Raw genomic sequence first — 25,990 nt, 5'->3', positions numbered from 1 at the left:
GTGCTGTACAGTGACATCTTCAGTGTGCTAAAGATCAACGGAGGGCTGAGTGTTCCGTTTCCAGTGCGGAGGGGAGTCAGGCAGGGCTGTGCACTCTCAGGAATGCTCTACTCCATTGCCATTGAGCCTCTGCTACATCAGCTGAGCCGGGTCATCAGGGGCCTGTCCATCCCGGGCCTGTCCATCCCGGGACCATCCCGTGGTCGGAGGAGAACAGGATGTCAGGGCGCTACAGACAACTTTAAATGATTTCCAGCGGCTATCATCAGCCAAAGTAAACTGGGCCAAGAGTAGCGCCCTACTCCTGGGGGAGTGGAGCGAGATGGGTCCCCCAGTCTTGCCAGAGAGGCTCAGCTGGACCAGAGGGGGACTCAAATACCTGGGGGTGCACCTGGGGGACGAGGCCAGCGTGAAAAAGAACAGGGAGGGGCTCCTCGAAAAAGTGAAAGGTCGTCTGGACCGCTGGCGCTGGCTGCTCCCCCAGATCTCCTATAGAGGCCGGGTTCTGATTGTCAACACCCTGGTGGCTTCGATGTTGTGGCTTCGCCTGGTGTGCCTGGAGCCACCAGCCGGACTGGTCGAGAAGCTGCAGGCCACGCTCCTCGACTTCTTCTGGGACGGACTGCACTGGCTGCAGAGGGGCATCCTCTATCTGCCCAGAGAGGACGGAGGGCAAGGATTCATCGACATCCGGAGCCGGGTGGACGCCTTTCGCTTGCAGACAGTGCAGAAGCTGCTGTTTGGCCCGGCCTCGCTGTCCTGGAGGGAGCTGACCTTCACCCTGCTGAGTCGAGCAGGACACCTTGGGCCCGACTGTGTGCTCTTCCTGATGGACACCAGCAGGGTTGATCTGTCTCCACTGCCGCCTTTCCAGCGCAGTCTCCTGGAGGCCTGGCGGCATCTGCGCGCGCAGAGAGAAGAGGAGCGGCCCAGTCTATACTGGACACTCAGCCTCCTTTCCCTGGTCTGCTAGTGTCTCCTGCGCTCAGTCCCGGACCGACGGGATCTCTCCTTGAGCCCCTTGCTTCAGAGGAGAGGTCTCTAGCTGGTGTTGGGGGGAAATGTCTGTACAGACTAGTCGTAACATCTAGACACCAGGCCCAGCTGTCCGAGCTCCCTGACACTCCCTGGAGGGCTCGTCTGGGAGTGCCGGATGACGTCCAGCCTGCCTGGGGTAGCCTCTACAGATTTCCCCTCAACAAGAGGGCTGGTGATCTGCAATGGAGGGTCCTGCACACCATCCTGGGGGTCAAATCATTTCTGTCGGTTCTGGACCCGGCGGTGTCTGACGCCTGTCCCTTCTGCGCTCAGAGGGAGACGGTGTTCCACTGCTACAGCGCCTGCCCCCGCCTGTCGCCCATGTTTGCCGTACTGTTCCGGCTCTTCACTCTTCATCTCCTCTCTCTTTTCCACTCTATTCTTTCTCTCTCACACTCTTCCTCTCCTCTCTTTTCCACTCTATTCTTCCTCTCTCACACTCTTCCTCTCCTCTCTCTCTTTTCCACTCTATTCTAGAAAGCCAGGACCAGCTACTGGAAAGCTGTCTGATCAGGGTGAGTCTGTGAAGTCTGTGGTCAGTTACTAAACTGAGAGATCTGTAGCAACTCCATCACAGGCTTGAAGCTCCGCAGTGATTAATGTTTGGGCACAACACACCAGGGTATAGTTCTGCACATCTGTGCCACTGACATCCTCTCTAGAGCACAGAGCTGTTGGCGTTTTGGTATTGGTCCCTCCCTGTATTGTCCAATCTGAATTTTTCTTAAGGCTTGACATCCTGCAGGTTACATCACCTCATCAGCTGTGCCTAAGGGCTGCACAGTGGTGCAGAGGTGAGCATAGCAGCCCTGTGGACCCCAGGTTCAATCCCTGACCTGGAGTGCTATCTGTGTGGAGTCTGCATGTTCTCACCTTGTCACATGGGTCTTACAGTCCAAAGCTGTGCTGGTGGGTGTGTCTGTGTGTGCCCTCTGATGGCCTGGAGTCTCCTTGCCGGACTTGTAACAGAGGTCTTAAACCCAAGCAGGAGTTGAAATATAGGTATCTAATGAACAATCTGTCAGAACTAATGCTTGCCGTCTAAAATTTCAGTAGCAGGCTGATATACAATTTTGGCTCTGCATAAAGGAGAAATGTTAAATGACGAGGATGTTGGATATGTACATGTGCAAGAGAGTAGCTCAAGACAGGGCAAACCGCCAGCGCGTGAAATTTAACTCAGTGGACATCTCAAGAATGCACAGTGAAAAACCTCCTACTGAAGCCTTCAGTGACTTTTCTTCTGCGCCATTCTTTGAGATTAAAGAGAGAATTCCCCCCGTGATGTTACCAGGTTAGATGTTTAACCAAACTGAAACAGGAAAAATACCTAAATAAATTTTTCTGTCATTAGGGTCTTAAGGCATTAAGGATCTCCGCCTGTGGCTGGAAGGGTTTGCCGGTTCAAATCCCGCAGCCGGCAGAGGAATCCTACTCTGTTGGGCCCCTGAGCAAGGCCCTTATCCCCAACTGCTCCAGAGGCGCTGTATAAATGGCTGACCCTGCACTCTGACCCCCAGCTTCTCTCCCTGTCTGTGTGTTTCATGGAGAGCAAGCTGGGGTCTGCAAAAAGACACATTCCTAATGCAAGAAATTGTGGCTGATAAAGTGATCTGATCTTGTCTTACAAGAGGAAACTCCAAGGCAATGATTGCAACGTGGGACTTAAAGAGGACATTTAGCGCCCTCACATGGCCTTGGGCAGAATTACAGGCTGCCCTGCCGCACCTCAGAACAGAAGTTACATCTTTACACAAAGGGTGGTGGGGGTGTGGAACCAGCTACACAGCCATGTTGTTGAAGCCGATACCCTGGCTTCTTTCAAGAAACAGCAGGATGAGATCCTCAGATCATGACATGGGGGGGGGGGGCAGTTCTATACACAAAGAGTAGCGGGGGCGTGGAACATGCTGTTGAAGCCAATGCCCTGGCTTCTTTCAAGAAACAGAAAATGTCCGCTATGATTTTAAGATTCTGCTGGATGATGCTCAGATGTGGGCCTAGCTTGCCTGGCGTGATTCAGTTCCTGGGTGAAAGGGGAGAGTTTGGTGCCCAGCTTGTCTGTGGTTCATTGCAAACGATCACCCTGCTTACTTACAGCCTGGAGGAGGGAGGTAACTGTCAGGTCTCACCACTGGAGGTGTCTATGTTCACTTTGAGCCTCTGGGCAATATGTGTATTTACAACTCTCCAGAACCTCTGTATGTCACGATCGCAAACCCCTCCTCTTAAGGGCGCTCTAGCCCTTCCTCGTTTTGCCTCATTCCCTGCACCTGTTCCTGGTTCCAGCCCCTTTTCAGTTCCCCCTTAAAAGCCAGACGCTGACGCTAATCAGGGCTCTGCACTGGTCCCCGTATCATGCGAGCCTGGGACCTGATGCGTCTGGTTCCGTTATGCTTTTCACTTTCTGTGCCTGTTCCCGTTCCCCCTGCTGGTCCCGACCCGGTTCCCGTTTTTAATCTCCTGTCTTGGATGGATCGCCTGGCCATGGACTTTTGCCTAGTTGTGGACCTCTCTTTGGACTCGTCTTCGGAAAGTTTGGCTCGCTTACACTTTCCCTGGCCACCAGCACTCCTTGGACACGCCCCCCTGTTTTTATTCCCGAATCCTGCCTGCCTTTTCCCCCAGTGTTTCCTCGCTCAACCCCGGATCGTGTCGTCTGAAAGGGCCCGGAAAGACCTGTATCCTGGCACTGTAGACTGACCATTGAGTACAATCGGCTGCAAAGTTTGCCCACTGTTAGTTTTAGCATTGAAAAAGAAGCTCTTTAGTCTTGGGTCGCATTTATTTCCAAAGTGCTGGATTGTCACCGGTTTTCAAGGATACTGATGTGTTCAAAGGAAGTTTGCTCACTTAGAGATTGGGTCACCTGTCACACGAACCATGTCACCTGCATATTTAAAGGGGGAGCCACAGACAGGTTATTAAATCTACGTAACAAAATACATTCGTGGACTTTCAGGGAAAATAAAAATTCAAAATTTTGAATTAAGCACAAAGTTGTGAACTTTGCGAAAGTACCGTCTGTCGCAAACTCGCGTTCGAGTTCCCACTCATTGCGACGTGAAGCGGCCCTTCCTGCTCACTAGTCCCTGTGATGACTAATGTACCGAGGTGTACGAGTCAATAAGTTCAGGTTCCAGCAGAAATGTTCCAGCGTGATCTGCAGGCAGAGTTACCCAGTGAGTAGTATTTTATAATAATAATAATTGCTTACACTTATATAGCGCTTTTCTGGACCCTCCACTCGGAGCTCTGTACAGGTCATGGGGATCCCCTCCACCCCCAGCAGTGTGCAGCCCCACCTGGATGAGGCACCAGTCCGCTCCCCACACCCCAGCTCTCAGTGGGGAGGAGAGCAGAGTGATGGAGCCAGTTCAGAGAGGGGGGTTAGTAGGAGGCCATGATGGGTAAAGGCCAGGGGGGAAATTTGGCCAGGACACCGGGGTAACACCCCTACTCTTCTCGAGAAACCCCCTGGGATTTTTAATGACCACAGAGAGTCAGGACCTCGGTTTGACGTCTCATCCGAAGGACGGCGCCTGTTTACAGTCTAGTGTCCCCGTCACTATACTGGGGCATCAGGACCCACACGGATTGGAGGGTGAGCGCCCCCTGCTGGCCCCACTGACACCTCTTCCAGCAGCAGCCTCAGCTTTCCCAGGAGTCTCCCCTCCAGGTACTGACCAGGCTCACACCTGCTGAGCTCCAGTGGGGCTGCCAGTGGGGAGCTGCAGGGTGATTTGCCAGTGAAACCGTCTGGGAGAGGAGAGAAGTATTTCTACTGGATTAGAAGAGCTGGATCCACAAGCCTGCTTGTTTACAGGGTCACAGGGCCACTTCACCTCACCGGAAGTCCTGCTGCCTCGTTCTGAAGCACAGACCTGCAGATTTCCTCTAGTTTGTGATATGAATTGGAGTTTTTACAAGTCACTGTTTCCAATTGACTTTCATTGTGGTCTGAAATGCGCTCCTCAATGCCGATCCTTTTGATCCCCGACACTATAAAAATAGCCGTGCACTGTGGATAATGGGGATCACTGACTGTTTTGTTTGGCAAGTGGCTGTTAAGGCTGGATTCGCACAACAAAGAGTTCCTCCAAGCCTCCTGGGTGATACCGCTTGCTGTAGCCTATTCACTGTCCCAGAGCCCTGACCAGGCTCCCACTTGGAGCGGTGGCTCTGTGGCTCAGGATCTGCGCCTGTGGCTGGGAGGTTGCCAGTTCAAATCCTGTGGCTGGCAGAGGAATCCTACTCCGCTGGGCCCCTGAGCAAGGCCCTTCACCCCAGCTGCTCCAGGGGCGCCGTATAAATGTGCTCTGACCCCCAGCTTCTCTCTCCCTGTCAGTGTGTCTCATGGAGAGCAAGCTGGGATATGTGAAAAGACACATTCCTAATGTAAGAAATTGTATATGGCTGATAAAGTGATCTGATCTTGTCTTACACGAGGAAACTCCAGGGCAGTGATTACAACATTGGAATTAAAGAGGAAATTAGGCACCCTCTCATAGCTTTGGGCAGAATTACAGGCAGCCCTGCCACACCTCAAAACAGAAGTTACATCTTTACACAAAGGGTGGTGGGGGTGGGGAACCAGCTACACGGCCATGTTGTTGAAGCCGATATCCTGGCTTCTTTCAAGAAACAGCAGGATGAGATCCTCAGATCATGACATGGGGGGGGGGGAGTTCTATACACAAAGAGTAGCAGGGGTGTGGAACATCCTAACCCAGCCATGCTGTTGAAGCCAATGCCCTGGCTTCTTTCAAGAAACAGAAAATGTCTCTTGATGTAATCTCAGGTGTGAAGGCCACTATCCACCCACCCATTTCCTCACTGCTCCCCCCAATTCAGGGTGCACAGGGAAGCCGGAGCCTATCCCAGCAAGCAACGGGCACAAGGCAGGGTACACCTTGGATGGGATGCCAGTCCATCACAGGGCACACACAGACACTCACATCAGGGCCAAATTTCACCTTCCAGTATGTCTGGACCGTGGGAGGAAACCGACACGAACACGAGGAGAACACGCAGACTCCACACAGGCAGCACCCCAGTTCTGGAACTGAGCCCAGGACCTCAGTGCTGTCAGTATCTTATATAAATAGTTGAAGGAGGGAGCTGGGTCAGCATGACTTGGCGGCAAAGGAACAAGTAAAGATTTATTCCATGCTGAAAAGATGAGGAAAAAAACACAACGTTTCGGCTGTAGAGCCTTCTTAGGGTATAGTGTTTCTTTTCTTCTTTTTTCAGCATGGAATAAACCTTTAATTGTTCCTTTTATATAAATATACTTGCTTTCTTTACCTACAAGGATCAGAACTGAACTGTATATGATTAAGACACGGTGTCAGGTTTCACGCCACCTGCCCTGACCGCGGTTGGAGTTTTTGCCAAGTCGTTGCGGGCGCAAGGGATCGTGGTGAAATTGCCGCATCCAGCAGAAACGTAGAATGAAAACAGGTGTCCAGTAGAAGAGACGGTTACACGGTTAGGCAATAAGTACTGGGCTTTTCGAAATATTGTGTTTTCTTGCTGATACCCGACGTTTTCAGAGATTTCCCAGACTTAGCTTTGTCGCTGCATTTAAAGACACATCGTTTTATAGTGTCCCCCTTTAAAAAATAAACTGTAAATGAACAGAGTACCAAGGGGAACCCTGTCTTTCCAGAAGCCACGCTTATTTGTGTTGAAAACAAAGTTCTGCCGTTTTCTAAAAAGTCATAATTAGGCTTGTCACGAATCCTTCGACTCTTGCTGGACACAAATGACCGTAAAACATCTACCGTTAAAATCAGAAGGAATTGTTCATCTCTTTATTTTTTTACCTGTTCACGGGTTCAACCTGTAATATTTTAGCGGGTTAAAATGTGTGTTTATTACATTTAACAACATTCAATCGCAGCCGCGCCGCTTTAAGATGAAATATGTTCTTTTTTCCAGACGCGTCTCTCCCACTGTGACGAATGGAGTGGTCTGAAACCCCCTCAATTTTCTGAGTAAAATTGAAAGACGGGTCCAAGCACACCGAATAATCAACGGGCCTCCCTTTAACACGGCAAATGAACCAGCTCCAGGCGCACAGCGGTCTGAAAGTCGACTTTAACAGAAGTTAAATATTCTTTGTAATATTTTAGAGCGCAGGGTGCCTATTTTTACAGTACATCAGTGCACCTCAGGGCGGTGTTCATCAGGTACCTCAGCGATATTACCTCAGGGTGCCGCTGTAACCAGGAGCGCAGATCTGTCGGCCACAGCCTGATGTAGCTCTACACTAACAATAATAATAATTGCTTACACTTATATAGCGCTTTTCTGGACCCTCCAATCGGAGCTCTGTACAGGTCATGGGGATCCCCTCCACCCCCAGCAGTGTGTACCCCCACCTGGATGAGGCACCAGTCCGCTCCCCACACACCAGCTCTCAGTGGGGAGGAGAGCAGAGTGATGGAGCCAGTTCAGAGAGGGGGGGTTATTAGGAGGGCATGATGGGTAAAGGCCAGGGGGGAAATTTGGCCAGGACACCGGGGTAACACCCCTACTCTTCTCGAGAAACACCCTGGGATTTTTAATGACCACAGAGAGTCAGGACCTCGGTTTTATGTCTCATCTGAAGGACAGCGCTTCTTTCCAGTCTAGTGTCCCCGTCACTATACTGGGGCATCAGGACCCACACAGACCCCATTACATGCACCAATATTCCAATGTATTTTTTATAGCGCCTTTCACAACAAGCTTGCCCCCCAGGGCGCCAACAAGCAGGGGATCGTTAGCAATGAAACACCGGAATGTATCTATACCGCTGCGCTGTATGAGTTAGCGATGTTTTTTTTTTTAAAAAAAACTACTGCGTTGCGAGTAATTGCGATACGTCCCACCCCCTGCGTCCGCTGTGCTTTCCTGAGCTCCCAACCCAACCGGTAGCAGGAGTTTGCGTAGTTACCAGGGTTTCACAGGAGAGGGGAGTCCGCAGGGCATTTGGATGAGCAGCAACAAGTGAAAACGGCCAAGAGCCAGCTTTCACCGTCTCTCTAGCTGCACACACGGGCGCTGCTGGAGCTGAACCCGCCGCGGACGCGATGTCGGACCCAGGTTAGCCTCGCCCTGTTGGACTTATCGGGGAGGGCGGGGAGTTTCACACATCCGAACCGCTGCTTCCCTCACTGCAGGCGGAAGCCAGCGATCGGTAGCGAAACTGGGGGGTTTCACCCCTGAAGTTGTGACAGACGGACCTGTATTCCACATATGCGCGAACAAGGCTGGGTTTTGGCCCGATCGCTTGAGGCAGTCGCTATAGGAGGCAACAAATCTTAAGCATTTTTGTGTCAACTTGGCCCGGAGTTGTGTATTTCCGCGATATAACATGAGTTCTATGTTGCAGGAGGCGCCGGCTGTGAACACGGCTCGCTCGGACTATGATTTGATCTCATTCAGATTGAACAACCGCTGCCGATCGCCCGTTCAGTCAGACGTTTTCACCAAAAAAATCACTCCCACCCACCTTGAAGTATATATGCATTTGTATGTTTAACGCCGCAGGCGAATCGGCCGTTTCGTTTTGCGGTTTAATACTCAAATTTTCCACCTGGGTCCAGAGCGGCTGTATTTCAGTTCTCTGCTAGTTACGACAGTAGGCTGTTGAATTAATGTGCAGCTGGGAGCGACTGAGCACTTTCCTGACTTCAACACACGGTGTGGCACAGTAGCTCGGGTGGGGAGCCGCGTCAGCAGGCGTAGTCTGCAAAGGAACGAGTAATAGGTTTATTCCCGGCTGAAAGGAGAAGACAGAAAACGCAACGTTTCGGCTGTGAAGCCTCCTTCAGGTGTAGGACAGTGTGGTGAAGTCTAGTGAATGGCAATCCTACCGCGAAACGTACTGCTCTCGTTCACCTTAACAATCACAGTCTTCATCGCCTTTCAGAGAAGAGCATCATTGTGGTCTTCATAAATTAGTGCTTATTAATAATGTTCGCATATCCCAGTAAGTCGAGGCGGAAGCTGCAAGGGTTAACAATCGTTGTTTTAAACCACCGCTCTGTCAGTGTGTCGTAGCATCACGCCCTCAAAGATTAATGGACGGCACTGATTTTTATACCCGAGACGAGCGTTCCACCACAATGACGAGGGAAACGGACCCATCCAGCTTCGAACAGGTTCTGGCAAGTCAGGGGCGCCGGGGAAACCGGATCTTATCCCAGCAAGCAACGGGCACAAGGCGGGGTACACCCTGGACGGGACGCCAGTCCATCACAGGACACACACAGACACTCGCACCAGGGCCAGTTTTCCCAGAAACTAATGAAACCACCAGCATGTCTTTGCACTGTGGGAGGAAACCCGTGGAAAAATAGGCAGAACGTGCAAACTCCACCCAGACAGATGCCCACGACTGGAACCCAGGGCCCAGGTGGTGCAAGGCAACAAGACTAACTGCTGGGCCACCCTGTCAACTCTCTTTCTATTTAATTTGTAATAATTTAGTTTTGTAATAATAATAATCATAATCATTATAATTGCTCACACTTATATAGCACTTTTCTGGACACTCCACTCAAAGTGCTTTACAGGTCATGGGGATCCCCTCCACCCCCAGCAGTGTGTACCCCCACCTGGGTGAGGCGCCAGTCCGCTCCCCACACACCAGCTCTCAGTGGGGAGGAGAGCAGAGTGATGTAGCCAGTTCAGAGAGGGGGGTTATTTGAAGCCATGATGGGTAAAGGCCAGGGGGGAAATTTGGCCAGGACACCGGGGTAACACCCCTACTCTTATCGAGAAACACCCTGGGATTTTTAATGACCACAGAGTGTCAGGATTTACATCTCATCAGAAGGATGGCGCCTGTTTACAGTCTAGTGTCCCCCGTCACTATACTGGGGCATTAGGACCCACAAAGGCCGCAGGGTGAGCGCCCCCTGCTGGCCCCACTAACACCTCTTCCAGCAGCAGCCTCAGCTTTCCCAGGAGTCTCCCCCTCCAGGTACTGATCAGGCTCCCACCTGCTGAGTCTCCAGTGGGGCTGCCAGTTGTGAGTTGCAGGGTGATATGGCCGCTGTTCTGTGCATGAATAGAACAGAAATTGTTAGACGCAAATTATTATTTTTGCCATTCCACTCTTGCTGTTTAAGTGCTCACGGGGCGGAAGACAGCCTGTGCTGTTTTGGAATACACGTGAGGAGCTGGCCTGGCTGTTTTTGTCCGATACAGTTTGCCCTGAAAGGCGCAGTGATAACTACATGGGTCTCATGGGTCTGTGGTCCCTGCAGGCAAAGTGATCTCCTATTCCGAGCTCAAGGCCCTCCTGGGGAAGAGCCCAGACCTGCTGCTGGTTGACGTGCGCACCCAAGAGGAGGTGGACAAGGGGAAAATTCCGGGCTCTATCCACATTCCCGGTAAGCCTCCTACAGCCCGGCTCTTGAAAACACAAGGCAGGTCCTAACGAGAGGAGGGGGGGGGGCATTCAGCCATATCGAGCCCATTCTTGAACAATAAACAGGGTGTCGGGTTCAACAGCCTGGCTGTGCAGCTTGTTCCATACTCCCACCACCCTCTGTGTAAAGAAGGACCTCCTGTCCTGACTGGAGGATCTCACCCAGCTGTGTCTTGAGAGCAGCCAGGGTAGGGGCTTCAACCACAGGTCTGGGCAGCTTGTTCCACACTTCCACCACCCTTTGTGTAAAGGGGTATTCCCTGCCCTGACTGGAGGATCTCACCCAGCTGTGTCTTGAGAGCAGCCAGGGTAGGGGCTTCAACCACAGCGCTGGGCAGCTTATTCCACACCCCCACCACCCTCTGTCTAAAGAAGGGTCTCCTGTCCCGACTGGAGGATCTTATCCAGCTGTGTCTTGAGAGCAGCCAGGGTAGGGGCTTCAACCAAAGGGCTGGGCAGCTTGTTCCCCACCCCCACCGCCCTCTGTGTGAAGTGATGCCTCCTGTCTTGACCGATGGATGGCATCCAGCCATTTCTTAGAAAGCAGCCGGGACAGAGGAGTTTTAAAGCCCCCTCCCTGGTCTGGATTTATGTTTTTTGACCTCTTTGTGTAAAAAAATGTGTAACATTCTGAGCCAGAAGACCGTGACTAACATAATCTGGGTTTCTCACAGGCTAGAGCACAGCTGGGTCTTTCATATATACTGTCAACTCCCTTCAAAGAACGATCAAAGACATCAATAACCAATAAAAAACTCAAATCTGAGCTATAATGTAAGTCCTGCACCTATCGCAATGTTTTGCTCACTTTCCACCCAGAAGCCTGAGGAGTCTTAAGTATAAATGAGCAAAAACCTAGTGTTAAGGACTGTTTTTTTAAAAACTTTTAGGTTAGATACTAAAATTAAAAGTGAATTCATATTTAAGTGCCCACACTTAATTTATGATGTTTCTGAAGCTTCATCAGGGGATGATTAATAATCATTTAGCATTTTATTACTAATAAAATAAGTAATTGGAGCGGTGGCTAAGGATCTGTGCCACTGGCTGGAAGGTTGCCGGTTTGAATCCTGTGGCCGGCAGAGGAATCCTACTCCGTTGGGCCCCTGAGCAAGGCCCTTCACCCCAGCTGCTCCAGGGGTGCTGTATAAATGGCCAACCCTGCGCTCTGACCCCCAGCTTCTCTCTCCCTGTCTGTGTGTCTCCTGGAGAGCAAGCTGGGGTCTGTGGAAAGACACATTCCTAATGCAAGAAATTGTATATGTCCGATAAAGTGATCTGAACTTAAAATTATATATATAAAAACAATGATTTAATTAATTAAATAAATGGAATCTGGTTCTGTTGGACTATATTTCCATTCCCTTATGTCCTACATGACTTCCTTTCAGGTTTATATCACTGTGAAGGTGCCCTGAGCTTTTGCTCGGCCTCACTGCGTGCCCGCTTGCTTTAATCTCGTCTATCCGAAAAGGCCTCGTACCCGGAACCCCACCCTCGTCCCCGTTTCTTCCGGATACCAGGGACTGTACTGTACCCGGACTGTTTGACCTCCCAGCTCTGCAGTTCTGATTGTAATGCAGTGGCGCGTTTCCTCTCCCGCCCTGTAGTGGGCGCTGTGGAGCGGGAGCTGGCCCTGGACCCGGCGGCCTTCCAGGACAAGTACGGCGTGCAGAAGCCCCCCCCGGACGCCCCCCGGCTCGTCTTCCACTGTCAGATGGGTCGCCGAGGAGCAACGGCCACAGAGACAGCACACGCCCTCGGATTCGAGAAGTATGCTTTCCTGGCGATCCAGTTGCCCTGTGCCTCTTAAAGCTATTTCAGTACAGGCCTTGCAATCAGCTGCTGAGCCGCTAATTTGCTCCTTCTATCTGATTAATTAATCATGTTGGTTCGATTTGGTAATTAATTGATTAGCAAGCCAAATCTGGGATGGATCACCCCGTCCGACAGCACCCTGTCACTGGATTAGAGGGTATCGATGAGGAATAGCTGACACTGGTGATAAAGGGCGCCTCCTACCGGTCGACGCCAGGAAGTACTCCCGACAGCTTTGGTCTATGAGTTGGAGCTGGGGTCTCCTCAGGAGTTTCCCCCGAGAAAGATCAGGGTTCTCCCAGGGTGGGGATGACCAGTAGGTGTGTTGGGAAGAGCACCTCCTAGTGGTGGACACTGAGAATACCGATCTGGTCAGTTCAAGCTTAGCTCCTGGGATGACTGAAAGTTGTTATTGCAGTTATGTCATGTAAGTAGTGATGAAACGAATTCAGTTCATCTTTGGCAGGGAAACCAGGATATAATCTTGAGAGGAAACGGTATTTGAAGTTTTTTAAGGGAAACTTGCTCTGCAGTGCATCACAGTGCACGCCACCTGGTGTTTTTTCCTGCTGCTTCTTGAGTCCTTCGTAACTGAGGGCGTTTTCTCTCTCTCTCGTTACTTTCAGGGCCCGGAATTATGCTGGCGGATATAAGGAGTGGGCAGAGAAGGAGAGGTGCTGAAGCTGTCAGCATCGCTATAAAAACCTGGCGGGTTTCTGGATCTCCGTATTCCGAACCTAGCAAAAGTGATCAACACACACACTGCTGTGGAAATGCCTTGAAGAGCTCTAATAATAATAATTAATAATTGCTTACACTTATATAGTGCTTTTCTGGACACTCCACTCAAAGCGCTTTACAGGTCATGGGGATCCCCTCCACCCCCAGCAGTGTGCAGAACGTTTTCAGCGTCAAAAATGTACCTGACAGTTTCACTCGAGTTTTCTAGCATTTTGAACAGCTCTGATCTAGTACTGCTGCTCAGTGTGGGGAAAACTAGGTTTCAAATGTCATCAAGTTAAATCTCAAATTCCCTTCGGCAAGACTGCTTAACGACGTGGTCACAACTCCACAAGATACACTACTAATGAGCGGCCAGCAGAAAGTGTTGCAGTGGCTGATCGCACCGGCTTTAACCATCTGATTTAATTGGCTCGTAGGCGGGTGTCCTCATTAACAGCGTCCTCTCCTCTCTACACGTTTAGAAAATTTAAAAGGCTTCTGGCTGGGCTGCAGAAAAACAGGTCAGTACAGTCTGTTAGCATGAAGCATGAAATTGCAGTAGGCGATACCAGAGGCAGGGTGTAATCCGAATTCACGAGCGCATTCAGTAATTAACGAGAAACCGTAATTAACGAGCCCAGGACAGCTGCCCTAACAAGTATAAGAACTTCCTGAGCGCCGTATCCGGAAGGAATAGGATGAAGATTCATGTTGCTTTGACTACAGACCCTTTCGATATTGCTCATCGGTCAACACTGTTGTCTTCAATTAGGCTGTGAAGCTCTTAGCTTCTAGCAGGAATGTCGCCTTTAAATTTTATCTATATGTAATATGATTCTTCACAGCAAAGAGAAACTAGAGCTAAGACACGGTTTTAGTCTCTTTAAGCCTGAAATTACCAAATGCAAAATATCCCAGACATCTGCACAGCAGTGTGTATGTTCACGAGGTCTGGAGATGCTAAAACGTCCTTATTTTAGATTGTTAAACTGGAACTGAAATAAAGCCATTTTCCGTTCTGGACATCTGGTCGGTTGTTTTTGTTCGACAGGCTTGACAAAACAAAACGAACGTTTTGTATTCCATACCGAAAAGAAACGAGACACCGTCGTGGTTGAGAAGAAGCCGGCCATGTTTTCTGTTTTTACTTTGGTCTTGGCACAGTTTCTCTCTCTTTTTAAAACACCTTCACCCTCTACCGCCCCTGGATCACAATCCGGTGTTTCTCCGACGCTGCGCGGCGTGTCGGAAAGACGAGCTGGTGGCTGCTGTCGGGACGGATCTGTTGCGACGTTTTTTTTTTCTGTCTTTCTCTCCTGCTGGTTCTCTATAATCTTTTTTTTTTCCCCCTGGTAGGTTTTCCCCTCTTTGGATCTTTGAGTCCTGGTGCGCTGTCTGCGTTCTCTTCCCGAGTTTTTTTTTCCTTCATTAGTCTGCTCGAGCCGTTTAGTATGGAAGCGATTTAGTATCTCAGAATTGCGACTTAGTAATTATTTAGTTCAACTGGCAAGACCTGGGTTCGAGCCCCTGCAGTGAGGCACGAAGTAGGGTGAGAGAGGCGAGGGCACAAGCCCTAGAACCCGAATCCCTTCCAATAATAAGAGGACAATGAAATATGGGCTTTTTCGAAGTCGCAAATGTGAGATACCATAGCGCGTTTTTTTTACTCCCTGGCAGAAACGGGTTTCCATAGGTTCAGTCCCAACTTTCGCTCCGCTTGGACTTCAGCGTCGTGGGAGACGTTCTGCTTCTGAAGTATAACCTTCCTCCCCCTGTCTCTGCCACCTTTCCTTTAACGTAGCGCTTTTCTAATATTTGAAACCCCCCTCTTTTAAATCGCCTTTAGGCCTTGAACTGGGCTAAATTTTTTCTTTTTTGAAGAGTATTCTGTCATTAGAAATTGCAGTGTTGAACTAGGTTAAGAGTCAGGAATATTATATAGGAATATTAGCTGTAACTGTTAAAAATGCCAGTGCATTACGTGCCAAACGCAACAGTTTGAAAAGCTGAAGCCTTTTCTTTCAAACTTTTGCTTTTAAGTCATCATTCCCATTTAGGGCAAAGCAGTGCAGAGAGCCATATAGGCAAGAAACAAATTGTGAAGATATAATATCACTTTTCCTAAAAATCCTTTCTGTCCTAGAACACAACCATGCCAACAAACATCCTCCATGTTTTCTAATTATCCTAACCCTAGCTAAGGGTTTGACTAAAGTCCGTTGCCTTCAGCAGTTGGTTGAAAGGGATCGGCTCAATAAGACGATCTCCTCTCCTCAGGATGAAATGTTTCCCTCCAACTTGTTCCTTTGCCACTCTGATGGTGCTGCAGCCTGCCTGCTTGGATGTGGTCCCTAGGGGGCGCTCTTACAGATGGGGGGGGGCTCGATTTCAGCTGTAGCACCCTCTTTCCTGATGCTTCCTCGTCCTACAGGCGTCTGGGTCCGTGTCAGGTGGTCTTCAGCCACACGCGGGAGGTAGCAGGTGGTCAGAGAGCTGTACCAGATCACCATCATTATGGAAATAAGCTCTCTATAATGACAAGAAACACCTGCCTTTGCATTTAATAATAATGATGATGTTGCTTTATTAGCCCTATACAATTTCTTGCATTAGGAACGTGTCTTTTCACAGACCCCAGCTTGCTCTCCATGAGACACACAGACAGGGAGAGAGAAGCTGGGGGTCAGAGCGCAGGATCAGCCATTTATACAGCACCCCTGGAGCAGCTGGGGTGAAGGGCCTTGCTCAGGGGCCCAGCAGAGTAGAATGCCTCTGCCAGCTGCTGGATTTGAACCGGCAACCTCCCAGTCGCGGGCACAGATCCTTAACCACAGAGCCGTATAGCCAGTTTGAACCGAGATCTTCGCCGACCACAGTCCGTTCGGGAGATGTGAACCCAGACTCTCGCCAACCGCAGACCAGCACCCCTTCACGACAAGCCACAGCGCCACAATTGTCTCACGTTTGCCCGCATTTGTCTCAGGCGGCCCTCCTCCAGCCTTGCAGGTGCCCCTGGGCTGATCCCTCCTGGGGGGGGGGTTCAAGCCTCCAATGGCCAGGAGGGCTGCCCGTTAACCAAGCAGGTTAAGCCAGTCGCACAGTGTCGCGCCAAGAATTCCACGCGCTCACTCCTTGGATGTTGGTGTCCCCGGTGAGCTATCGACGACACCTCAACACTTCAGCGTTCCCAGCTTGATTTTAAAAGCCGGCATCCTTATGCTCCAGTGCTACAGCTTGAAGGCTATCGGGATGTGAGATTGAGTCCCGCACGTCACCATTAACGTGCGCCCATTAATTCTTATTTATAATCATCGCCCTTGTTGTTCTCATAATAATCATCTTCATCATTTTACACTTCTATAGCGCCTTTCGGGACCCTCCACTCGGAGCTCTTTTCAGGTCATGGGGATCCCCCTCCACCCCCCAGCAGTGTGCAGCCCCACCTGGATGAGGCGCCAGTCCGCTCCCCACACCCCAGCTCTCAGTGGGGAGGAGAGCAGAGTGATGGAGCCAGTTCAGAGAGGGGGGGTTCTTAGGAGGCCATGATGGGTAAAGGCCAGGGGGGAAATTTGGCCAGGACACCGGGGTAACACCCCTACTCTTTTCAAGAAATGCCCTGGGATTTTTAATGACTACAGAGAGTCAGGACCTCGGTTTGACGTCTCATCCGAAGGACGGCGCCTGTTTACAATCTAGTGTCCCCGTCACTATACTGGGGCATCAGGACCCATACAGACCGCAGGGTGAGCGCCCCCTGCTGGCCCCACTAACACCTCTTCCAGCAGCAGCCTCAGCTTTCCCAGGAGGAGTCTCCCCTCCAGGTACTGGCCAGGCTCACACCTGCTGAGTCTCCAGTGGGGCTGCGGGTTTGTCCTTTGTCTTGTACTAATGCAGTAGCTCCAAGGTTCTGCACTGTCATTTCCTGTGCTTCTAGCTCTGTTTACGTTACTTTAAGCGACACACTGACGGCAGACTCTTGCAAGAAGACACGGGCTGTATTTTGACACTTTATTGGCAAAAACGTGGAAAAGTGCAAGTCTAACAGTCAATAATAAGTATGAAGATTTAATGAGAGGGAGCAGTAGAAAAAAAAGTAGGAATCCCATATAGAAATGCAGCATAAAAAATATTCAAAATGCCCTTTATTTCCAAAGTCAGCATTTCACTTTGTCTGTGACAGGTGCAGATCAGCTTTAGGCTGCTAACAATGTTTTTTTTTAAAAGCAAGTTTTACAGATTTTTAAGGTGCAGATCTAGCAAGAGAACACAGAAGAGAAATGCCATCTTTTCACAGGATCTTTTTCATCTTGCCTATGGCTTCTCCCCTAGAGTAGAAGGAGTAAGAAAAAAGACGAGACTCTTATTTCACATGCTGTGCGTTAAAACAACCCAGGAGACAGGCACAGTTGTTCAAAAGCTAGAGATATTATTCTCCATCAGGCTTTCTGCCGAGCACTTTTCCAACTTGGTGTGGAAACAGCCCGGATCTGTTACCGTTAGGGGCAATTAAAACCGATCTTTTTTAAGCTTACAGTGGATTACAAAGGATCTGTACTCTGCAGTACAAAAAAGCAGCCTTTTATCATGATCTGCAGAGAAGAGCAAGAAAATGTTAATGATGAGGGATTGCCTGTCAATTAGGCCTGGTTGATTCATGCAATTGAACAGCTACTGCAATACTTCCTATTGGCTGCATATGTACTGTATAGTTCACCTTGAGTATTCGAAGACTCGACTGCAAGGTAAAGTAAAGGTTTAGAAGCCTCACCAGAGTGCCCTTGCATGGATAACATCCCAAATTGCTAGAATAACTGAAAACACAACAGAAGGCACCCCGAGTCTCAAAGCTGATTCCTGGAGAGTGTGGTGTGTTCTGCTTTTATGCATGGATGCTCCAGCTACGGTGCTCAAGGGAACGTTTCCGCAGGTCTTTCCTCCCGGCGGCTGTCAGGGTGTATAACGCTGCCCTAGGACGAGGCTAGGACTGTTAGCCCCTCATCTGCTAATCTATGGACAGCATTGTGCTCCATTGTACTTTTTGGACAATCTGAATGAACCATATTTGCACATATTTTATTGTTTTTACAGTGACTATGATCAGCATATTTTGCACACACCTATGTATTTATTTTTATTTATTTTATATTTGTTTTGTATAATTTTTCATCTATTCTGATGTCTGTTTTTGCTTGTCTTGGGCTAGACTGTTGTAACACATCAACTTCCCTTTGGGATCAATAAAGTCTTATCTATTTATCTTATGGTCCAAACTCAGTAAGTCAACCCATTAACCTCATTATGGACTTCATTGAACTAATAAAGGTTTTTTTCGTTTCTTAAGATCTTTCACAGTTGGTTACAGTACACGTTGGTACACCTCCGAGCCTCGTTAGGAGCACTGTCATTATCCTGTTTGTTAAATAATTAGAGCAGGTCCTGACACCCCTATTCTAAGTGAAATGTTGATGCTCGTGTTGCCCATTGGAACTCCTGATTGTGTCTAGGATCTCTGCACTGCAGTGTAAAGAGCAGCTGCCCAAAAATGCCTTTTACAGCAATCCACTGCAGGGTGGTTTGAGAGGAGAGAAATAAGTATTACAAAGCTGACCTCAGACTGAAAGAAATTTATATTTTAAAAAAGCATGACACCTGTGCTCAACTGAGTAAATACTGCAACACATTTTTTTTCATGGATCAGTTATTGGAAATAAAAAAAAGGTTACAAAACCAACTGAAAATAAGTAATTCAGTGGTTTTCAAAACTATGCATATCTGTCGGAAAGTAAGAATCACAAAGTCCACATACTTCTGATGCCTCTGTGTGCATGAGGTCACAGTTCCCAAAGGGTGACTCTCGTTGTACCGAAGACAGGAAACAACGTGTTGAATTATCAAGCGCCCTGGCATTCTTTAAGTGCTAGCAAAGTATAATAAATCTCTTTTGGTTTTTGAGGGCTCTTGTCTCAGGTGCAAGAAATCGCACGTCTTGCCTTAAAGCCAGGTCTTCATCCCCGGTCCTGAAGAGTTTCGCCAATTCACTGCTTGGAATCCAGCGATGGCGAAACACCATGTTTACTCGAACCAAGATCCTTTTAATAAGGTGACTTTTTTTTTAATAAAGCACTTAAAAGATCATTTGGCACCAAAAAACAAAAGTGAAGATACAGCATCCCTCCAGCTAGACTCGAGTTCCCTTTAATTGAACCGGTGACTTGCTTCCTTGATTAACTTACAAGTGTCGCCCAGTTGAGAGACGATAAAACAGGCGATTCAAGATGACTTAGTAGACCAACTGTCAGGACATCCTGTGACCCTCGTCCCGCGCCAGATTTCCTAAAAACTCGGAATTCTCTCTTTTACCTGGACCATCATCTCTGGAGTCGAGCTTCCAGTCCGATTTTTTTTCCCAGGTGGTCAGGAAAGGGCAGCTCTTGTCTCAAAGCGAGACAGCGCTACGACCTGCCCGGACGAGAGCTGGGACGTTTGTTCGTTTTTACCTCTGTGCTTGCGGCGGCCAGGTTTTGAAGGAATTGGGCGATTTCAGTCCTGGGGGAGGGGGGGAGACGCTGCCGCCGGCGATCTGAAAAGTCGGTCCGAGCCCCCGGAGCTGCGGGGATCTTCCGAAACCTCCGATAGGGGCCTGGGATTTCAGAGTCTTTCGAGACAAGGCACCAAAGGGTAACGTCCGGCACACGAAGGAACAATCTTGGTCCTCGATGTTTAAAGGTCACAAGGGGAGGGGGGAACAAACTTATTCTACCAAGGGATCAGCAGCCCTTTTTATTGGGGGTCTTTGTTTCAGTCTCTGCACTGGTCTCGGAGGGGGGGGGAACTGTGGGGGGGGGGGGTGCCCCCCTCTCCCTCTTTTATCAGCGTCTCTCAGCTCGAGCAGAAAGAGAAATCCGCCAACGGAAGCACTGAATGGAAAGCGTGAGTCCCGCCGCCTGGCGTTGGCGGACGTGGCCGGGAAATGCGTTTTATTCATGTTTTTGGTGTCTGTCGTACAAGACGTCTGCGCTGCGTCCAGACGGTTTGCTTCACTCGTCCGGGCGATGATAGGAGAACAGCCCCTTAGGAAGAGGCCTCGAGTTCAGTCAGGATTGCGGGGACGCGCGAGTCGACTCGCCCCACTGACGGCTCCTTCAGGACGGGCGGCCAATCAGGACGCCGGGTGGCAGAGCCTTCTGGGAGTCGGCCATTTTAAATAAGGTACCTGGGACGGATGCTACAATCTGTGTGCGGGCTTTTCGGCGTCTCTGTGCCGGTCCCACCCCCTCCCCGACACGACGACAGCCGGGAATCTGTGTCGCCCGTGAACTCTACCTCTCCCCTCCTCCTCGTCTCGGCAGGGCCCCAGAGGCACCCTGCCACAGGAATGCTGGGAAATGACTGGAAGCAGAAGGACAATGACCTGCTGGGAGACCCGTGAGCTGGACGAGCCGCGGGGAAGGGTGGGGGGAAGGCAGAGGGGAGCTGGGGGGAATGGAGACAGAGAGAGACGGGGGGGGGGCAAGGGGGAGAGAGAGCGCAGGCGCCCAGCGGGGGGCGCTAGGGAGCCCGGCCGCGGTGCACGCAGACATTGGGCTTGGCGGCGTGGCTGAAGCCCTGCTTGCACAGGCACTTGTAGGAGCCCGGGACGTTGACGCAGCGGCCGTTCTGGCAGGGGTAGGCCCGCGCGCTCAGCTCCGCGCACTCGTCGATGTCTGGGGGGAGGAGAGAGAGAGAGAGAGAGGGGGGGGGACACGTGTCAGCGACTCCATTTGGCACCACCACCTCCTGAGGAATTCTCTGCTCTTTCAAATGTGTTTCCCCACAACCCTAACTTTATCCTACAGAGACTCCACCAAACCCGTCCCGACAGTCACTGGGGGGGGGCTGGTTTGGTAGCTTGAATACACGCAACACAGCAAAAACAGACTGAGCAGGACTGTGAAGACCAGCACCATCGCTGGTGCAAAACAGCTACAGAAGGCAGAAACAAGCAGCGCAGAGGACCAGTACAATCACCGCCCGTCATCACCTTACACAGCGGAGATCATTTCGAACAACATGACACCTTCCATCCAGATCTATCGATTTAGACCACCTCGATTCAAGTGCAGTACAACTAGGTTATCTTTTATTCCCACAGCTATAAACCTGCTTTATTTGGAGAAAAAAAATCATTGCACATTTTATTTATATTTATATTTTATCTCCTAATGCATGTCTCTTATTAGGTAATGGGTTCATGTGGTGTTAAATGTATTGCGTGCTTTGTTGATTCTGGCTGCAAAGTAAATTTTGGTATCTGGGACAATAACAGGAAGGACGTTCATTTTTCGGTCCAAAACTAATCCAAAACTAAGCAGCTGTTTGTGTTGGGAGAGCCTGGTGGGGGGGGGGGGGGGATGTCTAGCCCAGTTGCTCTCCCTGATCTCTGACCCCTGTTTCAGTGGAAGGTCTCTTAAGTGCTGGAGCACTGTTCTGCCATCACTATGGCCAAAAGAGAGGACAGAGAGATGGGTGATGGGGAAGGACGCAGCAAGAGGGGGAATGATGGGAAGGGAGGAAGGAGGAAGAGAGATGGATGATGGGAAAGGACGCAGCAAGAGGGGGAATGATGGGAAGGGAGGAAGGAGAGAGGAGTTTGGAGGTTGTGTTCTGTAGGGTACCTACCGATGCAGCGCATCCTGGTGTGGTCGAGCCTGAAGCCAGGGTTGCACTCACACATGGTGCCCAGGTAGGAGCGCACGCAACGCCCGTTGGCACAGCTGCACTCGTCCGAGTCCTCTTCCGAACTGTCTCCTTCTGGGAGAGATGGACAGTGAAGGAGGAGGAGACAGAGAGACAGGTGGTGGAGAGAGAGAAAGGGATGATGGGAAAGGGCACAATGGGGGATGATGGGAAGGGAGAAAGGAGGGAGACGTATAGGAACAGAGAGGAGAGAGAGATGATGGGAGCATACCATGAGGCGGTATGATGCGAAGGGAGAAAGGAGGGAGACATATAGGAACAGAGAGGAAAGAGGGATGATGGGAAGGGGCACAGCACGAGGGGGGGATAATGGGAAGGGAGAAAGGGGCACGTGAGATGGAGCAAGGGAGGGGTGGCAGGAAGACACAAGTAAATGAGAACGAGAGAGTTAGGGGGAGGGACCACATAGCAATATGCTACCTAGGTACAATTCTGACCCTGGTGTCCCGAACTCTCTCGTACCTTTAACAGTCAATGTCTTGACTTCATACGAAGTAAAAGACTATATGTATTAACTATACTATAATAAACTACAATTTACTATACTATAATACATACTATATTAAAAAATAACTCTTTAATTGACTAGTCAGGTTGAAATAAAAACCAGAAGGCCCTGCGGGATCTGGACTGGAGAGCCCTGCTTTAGAGGGATTTAACTGGTCATTAACTTGATGAGACCCAGAATCCAGGAGCACCCAGGCCGTTCGCCCAGTTCTGTGCAGTAACCAAGCCCAGAGGCGTCTGGGGCTGACGGCGCCAGCTCACCGGGCTTGTAGTTGGAAAACGCAGCCAGGAACTCGCCTTCCCCGTCCGACTCGGTGTCCAGGTGCAGCTCGCACAGCCGGTTGAAGATAACTGGCCGGGACAGAAAGGGAGATGGTTGGCCCCCCTGTCCCCCTTGCAAACGAATCGTCCGGGCTTCGCGCATTCGTAGACACAGAAAGGCATGCTGGGAGGGAGGGGGCGCAAACAAGAAAACTGCGCCCCCGGGTACACCAAGCAGCTTTCCGATCATGCGATGTGTGCTGGGGACCACATTGACGATGGTGACCAGTCATGAATCCATGATTTGAACCGGCACTGATTTTGCAACACAAGGTAACAGTTCTAGCCTGCCTGTACGCATTTCTTACTAACAATACAATGGTAACAATTTAAATATATATATATTTTTTTAAATGGGAACCGTAGTCCCAATTTCTCAGACCGGATATTAGATCTCAGTGACAAAAATAAATCCACTGACGGTATCGCAAAATTTGACAACATTCCGAATTAGGCACAAAATACTTTTGGGAAAATGCTGGAGAGTCTCCGTGTTGTCGAGGGTTTCCACAAATTGTGACATGAAGCAGCCCTTCCTGCTCACTAGTCCCTGTGATGACTAATGCACTGAGATGTACGAGCGAATAAGTACAGGTTGTGCAGCAGACATTTCAGCGCAGAAATGTTCCGGCGTGATCTGCAGGCAGAGTTAACCAGTGAGTAGTATTTGCCACTGAAACCGCCTGGGAGAGAAGAGCAGTATTTCTACTGGATTAGAAGAGCTGGATCCACAAGCCTGCTTGTTTAGTGTCACAGGGCCTAGGTTAGGTTACCCTCATCCTAACCCTAACCTTAGCCCTAGCCCTAGCAGCAGGGCAGGGAATCCTGATAGCTTGACTGCACCCTGGGTTGCTGGGGGAGTCTGCTGTACTTCCTGGAAACTCTACCATGGCGAAGGTGCAGCAGATGGGGGTACCTGAGTTGCGCTGGGGGCAGGTGCGGCACTCGGGACCCCAGCCCCGGCCGTAGTGGCAGCAGCACTCGGAGTAGGTGACCCGCAGGCGGTTCTGGGGCATGCTGCAGATCAGGTCCTCGTCCACCTGCAGGAAGCACACGTCCTTGTGGGCAGCAGTGCGGTCTGGTGGAGGAGGAGAGGGAGAGAGAGAGAAAGAGACACAGAGACGCCTTACAGGTCTGGGAGCGCCTTCCCAGAATGCCCTCGCTGCGGAAGAACGCTCATGTCAAGAGCTACTGCGTGTTCTGGGGGCGGCTTGTCAACTTGAACACCTGCTTAGCTTCACCGGCAGCCCCACTGGAGACTCAGCAGGTGTGAGCCTGGCCAGTACCTGGAGGGGAGACTCCTGGGAAAGCTGAGGCTGCTGCTGGAAGAGGTGTTAGTGGGGCCAGCAGGGTGCGCTCACCCTGCGGTCTGTGTGGGTCCTAATGCCCCAGTATAATGACGGGGGACACTATATTGTAAAAAGGCGCCGTCCTTCGGATGAGACGTAAAACTGAGGTCCTGACTCTCTGTGGTCATTAAAAATCCCAGGGCATTTCTCGAAAAGAGTAGGGGTGTTTCCCCAGTGTCCTGGCCAAATTTCCCCCTGGCCTTTACCCATCATGGCCTCCTAATAACCCCCCTCTCTGAACTGGCTCCATCACTCTGCTCTCCTCCCCACTGAGAGCTGGTGTGTGAGGAGCGGACTGGCGCCTCATCCAGGTGGGGCTGCGCACTACTGGTGGTGGAGGGGGATCCCCATGACCTGTAAAGTGCTATATTGGTGTTGTTATTACTCAAAACGCGTCTCTGAGGAGCAGGCCAGGCCAGATGGCGTCACTGAATCCGTTCTTGAACCCCGGACTGCTTCTGGATCAGCTCTGAAACAAGCCCCCTCACCCGCCTCCCCTCCCAGATCCTGCTGCCCAGCCTTTGCTGACGGAGACAGCTCTTGACCTCTGGATCGGTCCGGTACAGCACCAGACTGGCGAGACGAGCCGAACAGGTCTGCTCTGGGGTGTCATCTCTGACCTGTTTGCGGCATATTCCTGTATTGACGAATCACCCAGAAGCCAGCAGGTGCGTGCGAGAAACCAAACAGGGCCAACGGGGCTCTTGTGCTCTGGTATGTTCTGTATTAATCAAGGGATTTCAAATCTCCTGATATTGCATCACTACGACCTTTAACACCTGACATTGATTCGTTTTAGCTAGATTTGTACGGCATACTGCCTCGGACTTTCTATAGGGACCTTCATTCGGATTTGAATCAAGTGTGTAGGATTGGTGTGCAAATCCACACGCATATACCTGTTTGATAAACCTGGTGACATTTTTAGCTGCTGCAACAGTACTTGCATACAGAAGATGTAGGAGAACAGCACTGTTCAGAAGCCGGAGAGAACACCCTGAGAGAGCAGGCAGGCATCTATTTAAATACCCGAATTACCTTCTGCACCCCTCCAAAGACTGCTGGAATGCACTGGAATTCAATAATGGTGGAGTGTGTGGAAGTGTTGTTGTGCTAGGCTTAAGGAATTGAAAAAAAATGCTTAAAAATCAGCCCTACATTCTCATTTTCACGATGCAGATAAATGGTAGACATATTTCTAAATCGTAAACTGTCACATGGGAATTAGTGCTTACTGGCTCATCGCTTCTGGGTCCCGAGTTTGATTTGGGAGTGAGATACCTTCTGGGTGGAGTCTGCATGGTCTGTCCCATGTTCTTGTGAAGAGAGCATTTGTTCTTGCCCCTACTATTGGGATTCAATCCTGATCGCTCACAGCACAGCGCCCCTCCCTGGACAGGGGATAGCTCCTCCACCATGAGAGTTCTACATCTTCCACATGGCCTACATTGAAGGGGGGGGGGTGATGTGATGTCACTGCTAGATGTGATGTCACTGCTGGAACTGGCTCAGGCGCGCTGAGGCCCGTTACAGTCAAACGGGTTGCTTCCTCTTTCTCCCACCTTCCAAAGACCTGGCGTCTCTGAATTTATCCCTGTGTGCTTGTGTGTGGTACATCGATATGGGGTATGGGGGTATCGGCCTGCCTTAAGCCCTAAGCATCTGGGACTTTCACCAGGAATGAGAGCATTTTTTTGGGGGGAACAGGCGAACCGACAATTTGGGGATCGGATCCTTATAGCCGACAAAATCCACACATTCCACTGGAACAACAGATCCTGAAGTCAACAGACTAGCCGCCCTATTCACCCAATGCTGACCTTTGTCTTTGCAAATACAGCAGCCTCACTCATGCAGTTTAAGAGCATGCAATAAGTATTCTTGGTTTTTGATACCGAAAACACTCACGGCCAAGTCAGATTGAAATGTAGAGGGGAGCTCTCTTTCCATGGTGTTAAACTATGAGGTTAAATGACATGCGCTAAGTTAGCCGTTCCCCCCAGTTCATGAAAACATAAAGAAGTTATAAATGAGAGACAGAGAGTTGGCCTGCCCAGCTCATTGAGTTGCT

The 25,990-nt window shown here is 50.2% G+C and overlaps 3 protein-coding genes across 3 annotated transcripts in view; 2 read left to right on the top strand and 1 right to left on the bottom strand.

The window, feature by feature from the left end:
* The window catches only part of LOC148647124 (NACHT, LRR and PYD domains-containing protein 3-like), a 405,714-nt gene that overhangs the window by 200,794 nt on the left and 178,930 nt on the right, over nucleotides 1-25,990 (top strand). The window lies entirely within an intron of this gene.
* Nucleotides 7,933-14,029, top strand: LOC148647126 (thiosulfate:glutathione sulfurtransferase-like). The gene is made up of 4 exons (XM_088609368.1): nucleotides 7,933-8,130; nucleotides 10,302-10,427; nucleotides 12,076-12,238; nucleotides 12,910-14,029. Exons 1-4 carry the CDS (start codon nucleotides 8,118-8,120, stop codon nucleotides 12,962-12,964), a joined length of 357 nt encoding a protein of 118 aa, XP_088465494.1. The 5' UTR covers nucleotides 7,933-8,117; the 3' UTR covers nucleotides 12,965-14,029.
* LOC148647125 (latent-transforming growth factor beta-binding protein 3-like) overlaps nucleotides 17,131-25,990 on the bottom strand; it is a 47,810-nt gene continuing 38,950 nt past the window's right edge. Inside the window, exons 16-19 of the mRNA XM_088609404.1 lie at nucleotides 23,487-23,648; nucleotides 22,511-22,600; nucleotides 21,665-21,796; nucleotides 17,131-20,709 (exon numbers count right to left, since the gene is read on the bottom strand). Of these exons, the coding sequence (XP_088465530.1) occupies nucleotides 20,555-20,709; nucleotides 21,665-21,796; nucleotides 22,511-22,600; nucleotides 23,487-23,648 (539 nt within the window). The 3' untranslated portion in view covers nucleotides 17,131-20,554. The remainder of the gene's footprint in view (nucleotides 20,710-21,664; nucleotides 21,797-22,510; nucleotides 22,601-23,486; nucleotides 23,649-25,990) is intronic.

Source organism: Lepisosteus platostomus, chromosome 16 (assembly GCF_059453375.1).
Source record: "Lepisosteus platostomus isolate fLepPlt1 chromosome 16, fLepPlt1.hap1, whole genome shotgun sequence".
NCBI lineage: Eukaryota > Metazoa > Chordata > Actinopteri > Semionotiformes > Lepisosteidae > Lepisosteus > Lepisosteus platostomus.
The sequence above is the reverse complement of the archived record's forward strand: the minus strand, read 5'-3'. Positions and strand labels throughout refer to the sequence as shown.